We start from the raw sequence: 9,226 nt of genomic DNA, 5'->3' as shown, positions 1-9,226 counted from the left end.
TGGAAAAATCAGAATAAGTTGAATGACACAACAGCCAATTTTTTGTATTTATTTATATAAAATACCTCTAACATTAATTTATTTAAATAAAATGTATATTTTAAAATTATTTAGATGATAAATTATTATCTATAATCAGAGGCACTGCCAAAATTATTTTTAATAGAGCATAGAATTGTTATTTTAAAAATAAAGATAATTATTAATAAAATTTAAAGTTGACAAATAATAGTAATTTTTTCTAAAAAATAAGTTTATTTTATTTAAAAAACATAATTATTGTTAATATTGATGTCATTATTAATAATCATGATTTGCTAATATTAATGTTAATAATCATGTAATTATTAATAATCATAATTTTATTTAAATATTTCTAATATTATTTTTAGAAAAAGGAATTCAAATTTTATTAATGAATAATATATAGTTAAAATTATTTTATTAAAAAAATTATGATCCTATTTTTCTAATGAGAATATCTAATAAAAATTTTGTTTACTTTCTATAATTAGTTAGTACACTATTATTATTATTTTATATTAATATTTATATCAATACAAATTATTATCATTAATATAAAATTAATAAATAAAATGATCAAAACAAACAAACTTTATTAATCAAAACCTATCCTACAAATAAACTACTCTCATTTAATATTTCTAGTTTTCTATCTACAACAACAACATCAAGCCTTTATCCCACTACGTGGGGTCGGCTACATGAATCTAATTTTCTATCTCCTCCATTAAAATTCTACTCTATTAATTTTGCTTAGTCCACACATTTTATCACTACGCCGTAAAACTCCCAATACAATCTTCATGACTATAGCGACCAGCCAACTATCATCACTAGATGTTTAGCTGCTACATACACCTCTCCTTGGAAGCCTGTCTTATCGAACTCTTCTATTTTCTAGAAAAAAAACACTACAACATTGTTCTCAAGGCCAAAAAAAAATTTAATTTCAAGGTTACATCTAGGGATGCAAGTGAGCCGAGTCGAACTAGACTCGTTTATGGGCTTGCGAGGCGAGCTTATCGAGCTCAAGAGTTGAGCTCGAGCTCGAGTTCGAGCTGGTGAACTCGCAAGCCGGCTCAAATAAATATTAATATTTTTTAATAATTTTATTTTATTTAATAAATTTAAATATTTTTAAAACTTTAATAAAAATCACCTAAATTTTATTTAAATATTAAATAGTTCATCTTTTTTTCTAAATTTTGATTAAGTTTTAAGAATCCAGCTTAAATTTTAAAAATATCACATAAATTTTAAAATTTCCGCCCATGGCCGGTGAGCCAGCTCGAGCTCGTTTACAGTGGAACGAGAGCCAGCTCGAGCTCGCTTTCCAACTAACAAGCAGAGCTCAATAAAGCCAAAACTCGACTTGACTCGACTCGTTTACACCCCTAGTTACATCTGCTAGCCCCATTGCTTTGTGTTGGGACCATAAAATCAAAAGTGCTATTAGATTTAAGATTTCTAAATGAAAAAAAACAGGCATCTTTTGAGCGAGAGAAAGCCAAATTTTTGAGCTTATTTGGAGCTCATGCTTGTGTTGGTTCTGTTTGGTGATGGATTGTTGGGCCTGATCCTGTAGACTTCCTCATACGACAGTTTTTTTTTTTTTTTTTTTGTGATGAAAATTTACTGTGATGGATTGTTGGTTCCATCATATTTCCTTATTCCATGATGCAGCCTTGTTGTCATCTAGAAATTTTGGTCTAGGAGGTTTTGTTGGGTTTGCGGCCCTGGATGATGATAGATTATTCTATGCGGACACCGAACACAGCTTATTGTCCAGAGTCAAATCAGGTGCAACCACATCATTCAGTACCGAGCTACGGTACCGAGTAGGGGGTTACGTGGCGTATTTTCATTGAGCTCTGAATGGCATTCAACGTCCGCGCAGAATAATTCGTCCTGGATGATAATGGTATCCTGTCTTAAGGCTCCTCCCCTCAAACGGTCCCCCAGCAAGCACCCAAGCAGGGTAGTCTTTTTATGCCAATGTTCTTTAATGCTGTGTTCTAATTGTATATTTTATTATTTCTGAGTCCAGGCCTTGATTTATTCTCTATTGTTTTTTTTTTCATTTTTACTCTGAATCATTAAAAAAAAAACTCTGCTCTGTAATAAAGCTTACTGCAACCTAAAAGAAACAAAATAGAGCAATGAAGTTCATAGTTCAAGCAAAGCAGAGGTATGAAGAATATCAGTTACCTTATAAGTACCTCTTCCATTGACTAGTATAAAATAGCTCAGTAGCAGAACATTCAAACTAACAGAAACATTTATTTAAACAGTTCCAGGCGACCATTCACTTCATCTTCGCCTCTGTGAAAAGAACATGTCGATTCACTCTCGGATCATATTTTCGAAACTCGAGTTTCTCAGTGATTCTCCTTGGGTTCTTGCGTTTTACGTAGAAAAAACCAGTTCCAGCAGCAGAAACCAACCTGATGAAGATTGAACCAGCCTTTCTAGCACCCTCTTTCCCCATTCCTTGTGATCAGGTACCTGAAAGCACAGTTTAATCAATTAGGATGCTCTAATGGCTTTGATAATCTGGTATGAAAAAGATACATGGAGTTACAATAGCAATGCTGGTATCTTTCTACTAATTTTCAAGTGTCGAATGAAGCGCAAAATGCGAAAAGCTAAGCAATTTTTTCTATAACGCTCAAGAAAACTTTTCTTCTAACAACAATTGTGCAGGAAATATAAGTATGAAGTCTAAAAACAAACAATCACACTTTGGCATCTCAATCTGCCGAAAGTCAAAATTTTGGTAATTCAGTGAGGAATTTGTTAACTTAGCAAATATCAGTATTGTTTCCCTCAAGTGATTCTAGATCATCAAAATCATTTTGCATAATCCACTCTAAAACTTGAGGACCCTTAAAATTCCAAATATCTCAAGAACTAATAATTATTATATTAATTGATATCATGAGTCATTATTTCTATCCGTCGCCATCATATCGGAGCTAGCATTGAAGAGCTTTGAAAAGAAATTAACAAGACTTTCAGCTAAATATTATTCCCATTTTTTAAAAGAGAAAGGCATTATCACCTATCTTAATATCCTAACACCCACAAATAATATGGTGTGGCTGAAAGGAAAAGTAAAAATCTCCTTGAAGTAGCCTAGGCTTTGCTTTTGCAAAATTATACTCCAAAAAGTCATTGGAGAGAATCTGACTTAACGTCCATCTACTTAATTAATAGAATACTCTCCATAGTCATTAGCTTACAAACCCATTAATTATTTCATTGAATACTTCCAAAGAAGAATTTTTTAACAAAAATCCTTCCAAGAATATTTGAATGTGCTCATATAATCACATTCATATAATCACATTCAGATAAGTATCGAACAAAAAGGCAAACTTTGATCTAATATCACATAGGCGCCTGCTGTTAGGATAATCGCCCCAAAAAAAGGATGCAAGTGTTTTCATCCAATCCCAAAATTATTCATCATCTCATAAGATGTCACATTTTAAACAATCCATCTTTTCATCACACTTATCTTCAAGGGGAAATTTTCAAAAGAAAGATAAAATTTGTGTGTTCGATATTTCATCATTAAATATTCCATAAATAACTCTCAAATCAACTTTTTATTCTATAAAGTCAAATCATGGCCTAGAACTAGTTCCTAACAATGATTTGGGTAATCATAACATGCTAAGTCTATACAAGGTCATGCCCTACCCAAAAACCCTTGCAAGTTCAAGACTCCATAACCATATCAAGCACCTCCTTTCCTGCACTCTTGATTTCCACTCCAAACATTGTTGATCTTTATTAACTTATTGTTATAAAGAAAGGTGCAACATAATGTAAACTACTATCCTAACCACTCAAAACTACTAATCATATTTGAGACATTGGAATATTAGAATTGGAAGACATGAGAGAGAAGATGAAGGCTCTAAAAAGGAATAACACCTCGGAGATAGTTAATTTACCAACAATTAAAAGAGTTGATGGGTGTAAATGGGTGTTTGAAGTAAATGAAAAGCTAATGGATCATGACAAGATTTAAACATATTGTTGGTGCCAAGCGATGCAATAAGCCAACATGTTTGGATTCACACGTCAGCTTATGTCAAGCTGGGGAAGCAAGTCAATGGAGTAATGTGCAGGCAAAAGTATGCACAGAAATGCTTTGGATTGCATGAGCAAAAAATAAGGAAGCATTTAGAGCAGAGTTGTGGGAAGCATGAGAGTTTAACAAACATGAGAAGGAAGCTGGGAGGGAGATGTAAGCTAAGAGAAGGGTAGGACTGTAGGAGTGTCCAAATTTGACACGAATCGAAAACCCGACCCAAACTTGACCCAAAAATTCCAGGTTAGGGTCAACCCATTTGAGAAACGAGTCGGGTTAGGGATTCCAACCCATTTGTAAAACTGGGTTCGGTTTGGGTTGACTCGAAAACCCAAAACCAACTCGGGTTGACTCAGGAACATCACACATGAGTCGTGACCTTGCCCCATCCGTGCTAGCTTGCCACTTTGACATCATCCTGTCTGCGCTGGTCAATTTCTTTTTATTGAAAATCAAATAAATTGATTTATATGGTAATGGTAGAAGTCAATAGCTGCCCCATATAAGTAGCTGGCAAGATGATAATGATGATGGTGGTTGCCAACGGTGGTGGCACACCTCAAAGTTGTTTTGAGTGCTTTTAAAAATAACTTGATTAAAAATTAAAAATAAAAAAGTTAAAAAAACTGACTAAACAAATGTATTCTTGAAAAACAAAAAGAGAAATCCCAAACAAATCCCCTAGCTTCCCAAAAGATTACTTTTTATGGATTTTAACTTTTTTTCCTAATTAACTAATGAACTAATTAGTTAATTTTGATATATTTATTACCATTGTGATAGTTTACAATAATTTTGTGAAGTTACAATAATATTCATTGTAGTTATTCAATCAAATCATATAATATCAATTAACTTAAAATAAGAAAATTTTAGTTTACTAACACACACACACACAAAAAGCTGTTTTTTAATTACTTGATCAAAGGCCATAGGTAAAGAGGGCGGCGCTAAAAATGCTGGTTGAATCTTTATCAGTTTGGTTTCAGCAGCTAGAACTGGTTTTTTCTAAGTGAAGCACATAAATTAGAGGAGAATCACTGAGAAGCTCAAGTTTTTCGAAAGTAAGATCCAAGAGTGAATCGACCTATGCTTTTCAAAGAGGAAAAGATGAAGGCTGAAGCTCTTCAAGGGGCTGTTTGGCAACAGGATTTAAGCCGGATTTGAGAAGGATTTAGCGTAAATCCTGTCAAACGGGATTTACGCTCGACATAAATCTCACGGCGGAATAAATCCTCCATTTCCCTCTTTCTGCCGTAAATCCCGGATTTACTAAATCCTGTAGTTCGGCGGATTTACGGGATTTGGCCGAAGGAGCGCCAGAAAGGGAGAAAGTTACCTTCACAGCGAGCGAGCACCCTTCCGATAAAAATGTCGTAACTTCTTATTGGACAGGAAAAGGGAACGTCGTCGAAGGAGCTAAGCCGAACAACAACGAAGGAGCCGAAGAAGCCACTCGTGCAATCTTACACCTCCTGGGAAGCAAGCAAGCCAAACAGCAACGACGAAAGATTAAAAAAAAAAAAAGATGAAAAGCAAACCCTAGACGTCTCTAATGTTAACTTAATTAATATATAAGTTAAAATATTAATAATTAAGTAAATTAATTATCTAATTTAATTTAATTAATAATTAGTAATTAAAATTAATATAATTAGCTTAATTAATATAATTTAAAATATAGATTACTAAACATATAATTAATAGTATAATAATAATTAAATAATAACATTAAACCCACCTCCCCCACCACCACCAATCGCCGTTACCCTCCGTCAGCCACCAACAAACATCAGCAACCACCTATCGTAGACTGCCATAGTTGTCTGCCGCCACCCGCCACTTGTTGTCACCACCTAATCAGCTACCACAATTGGCCACCGCCACTCGTTGCCAGCCATCACCATCAACCACCATCTTAAGATTTTACACTACACTCATTTAATTCCAAAAAAAATAAGAATATTTATTTAAATTTACTTTACAATAATCTAAATTATTCTAAATATTCCTTTTCCGCTATATATATTTTTTACACTATATTTCTTTTTTAGTCACCCAAAAGTCCCTCAACTATATAACTAAAACATATAACTTGATAATATATCAAATTATATTTTAAAAAAGTTATAATCTTTTCGTTTAATCAAAACCCAAAAAAAAAAACCCTAACTGAAGCATGATGATTTGATAGAAACATCATTGGCAGATAAAGCAATCTCCAAAAAAGCAACTGTTTCCAATCTTAACCAGCAGTTTCTTATAGCATGTTGGAGATGCTGTGGTAGCACGGAATTAGGCTTCGTTTAGGATGGCTTTTTTACTATTTTTTGAAGCGATTTTTTAGTACAAAATTTTTAATTTTTGTACTAGAAAGCCGCTTCAAGAAGCAGTAAAAAAACCGTCCCAAACAAAACCTAAACCTTATAAAAAGTATATATGATTCAATGTTCTCCTCAAGCAGGATAGATGTGGTGACCATCTTATAATTCAGATGAATTGAGAGCTAACTTCTATGACATTCTTAAGTATGCACAAGACCAGCAGATTAAACAGACAATAAGGAGAAAGATAGTATCAGTAGGGATTCTTCGAAACCAAGCTATTCAATGGCTTATATTTCTTGGCTTTGTTTTTAGAGGTAATATGGCTCATAGTTATATTTTTTTAAGAAAATAAAGAAGAATATGCACAAACTCCAATAGTGGCACCATAGAATCAATCCAAATTTCAAAGAAAAACATTAAATTATTGTAAGTGTTTAAAAAAGGATTGTGCATGCTCCAAAGCATCAACACTACGAAATTATCATGCAAGTCAGAACATAATAAGAAAGTTAAACATCAACAACAAAAAATTTATTATAAAAAACCTTAATAAAAGATAAAAAAGATATCAGTCTTCTGGAATTGTTCATTTTTGCACTTCAAACGCATGATCGAAAAGAAAATTTCTTCACATATTGTAGACATTTGCTGAGTTTTTTTTTTCCCTCATGATTTTAAAGATTTAATTGATGTTAATGAATAGATTCATTGCTAGTCGCTCTACCGCTCAAACTATACTGCACTCAAGGGACATGTATGGGGAAAATTATTCTGTGTGGATGAGGAATGCAGTTTATCGTCCGTAGACCAACTAGAATGTGTCACATCAGCAATACCGAGCCGGGTACCAAGCGGTACCGAGCAGGAGGTTATCTGGCGCATTCTGGTTGGTTATCTAGATTGTGTTCAACTTCCGCACACAGAATAATTTCTCCATAGAATAAGTATTATTTCCGGGATTGTAGGCATCATTGATTGGGCCATGAGAGCAGATGAACATGTAGAAAAAGACTACTAAAAAATTTATTCGAATGCAACCACACCTGAGGAAGGGGAGAATGCAAATTAGCACAAGCAAGTTTCGATCTGATAAAGATAAAGGAATCATTAACTCATTGTGCAAAAGACCATGTGACTAATTCAATGGCAAAAAAGCCTCCAACAAGGCAAAGGCAAGTGTGGCAAGTGTCAAAGAGAGTCATGAAGTGGAAGATAAGGGCAACGAGTTGTGAGGGGCAATTTTTGCCTTTTTAGGTTTTAAGGATAAATTGGCCAAAACCAAAGCTGAGGAGACAGATCCTCTAATGTTTTTTTGTAGTTTGACTGCAAACTGATTAGTATGATCCGAATTTGGTAACACAAACACAACCTACAATCTCATAATAAACTTCGGTCGTTTGGAACTGCTTTCTTACTGTTGCTTTTACAAGTAACAACAGGACCCAACATTAACATGCGCACTGTAGAAAATTAATAAATTGACAGCAAAACATAAGGTTAAAATTTTTATAAAAATTGTTGTAGATACCATATCTAAAATTAAAAAATGTATTGTAAATATATATTTACAATAAAAAAATGATTTTGTAATGAATGAAAGAATGGGATGGGTTTAATGATTATCCCTGTAGCTCACCAGTTGTTAATGATAGGATCAGACTCCCATTCAATTTTAGTAGTTAGTACCTCACAAAAGACAAATACCATGAAATCGTCTAATGATCTCTGATAAGTGATTGAAGCGCAGATATGTGAAAGCACCTTCACTACAGCTTCCACATCATGTAAGAAAAAAAAAGAAGTTTTATTTCTACGAACAGGTTATAGCTTCAGCAACAGTCATTTCCCAGAATAAGATTGCATCTAGAGTTAACTTAATAGGATCCTCGATCATAATCGGACAATTCGAGCTTGCTCAAGCTCCAAGAAGAAAGAACAAAAAGAAACAAGATAGAAGATGAGGAATTTATTCCCATGTCTCATTCTTCGCAAATGGAGGTATTCATATACGACAATTCACAAGGCCAACTAACTCAACTTACTACTAAGCTAATTAAATTTGGGCTTCGATGGTCCCTAGAGCCGACAACACGCATCACATAATGAGAAAAAATCATAAATCCTTCAATGTTATACTTCAGATTATCCAAAAAAAAGAGAGAGAGAGAGAAGATACAAAAACCATAGAGCCGACACATGTATGAGAAAACTTTGGATGATCTCTCCCAAATAATAATTAAACCTCATGTCTAGGTCTAACTCACATAGTATCCATTAAAGCCGATGGCATGCAAGAGCACAAAAATTATAAACCCTAAATGATCAAAATTGAATAATCCAAACTCGATCCATAACAGATCTAGCGTGAGCTCGCAGATCTCTTACAAACCCACAGATAAATGTAGCATAAATAATTAGAAGATAAGGAATACATACATTCAGAAGCAGATGATAGTAAGAGAAGACAGGTCCAAGAGGAAGGGAAGGTCGGTCGGCCAACAAAAGACGAAGGCTCGGAGCGACGACGATATCTGCTTCTCGAACTCCCTCAACGGGGTTTTGGCCTTTTGGAGCTAATTGGCAGCAATTATGACTTAGGCCTCGTTTGATAAGGCTTTTTTTCTCCGTTTCCGTTTGAATACGCCGAAATCAATTAGTATTTACTGTTTGGAATCAAAGCTTAACAATAATTCCTTTTTAATAAACATCGTTTTTTCGGCGGTTACAAAATTCTTTTCGTATCTGCTTCTTCGGTCACAAAACGGAGTTTCGG

General features: G+C 34.0%; 1 protein-coding gene across 4 annotated transcripts in view; it reads right to left on the bottom strand.

Annotated features, from left to right (window-relative positions):
* Positions 1-2,123: 2,123 nt before the first annotated feature.
* LOC110098578 (50S ribosomal protein L33-like) overlaps positions 2,124-9,226 on the bottom strand; it is a 27,854-nt gene continuing 20,751 nt past the window's right edge. For 2 of the 4 annotated variants that reach the window (XM_020825438.2, XM_028698051.1), the window contains exon 2: positions 2,124-2,529. In XM_020825438.2, the coding sequence (XP_020681097.1) occupies positions 2,330-2,512 (183 nt within the window). In that variant the 5' untranslated portion in view covers positions 2,513-2,529 and the 3' untranslated portion in view covers positions 2,124-2,329. Of the gene's footprint in view, positions 2,530-5,465; positions 5,667-8,889; positions 9,037-9,226 lie in introns of those variants that run through there. The other 2 variants (XM_020825434.2, XM_020825437.2) reach the window with 2 other exon arrangements.

This window comes from Dendrobium catenatum, unplaced genomic scaffold (genome assembly GCF_001605985.2).
Source record: "Dendrobium catenatum unplaced genomic scaffold, ASM160598v2 fragScaff_scaffold_1038, whole genome shotgun sequence".
NCBI lineage: Eukaryota > Viridiplantae > Streptophyta > Magnoliopsida > Asparagales > Orchidaceae > Dendrobium > Dendrobium catenatum.
This window is presented reverse-complemented; position numbering and strand designations above follow the sequence as displayed.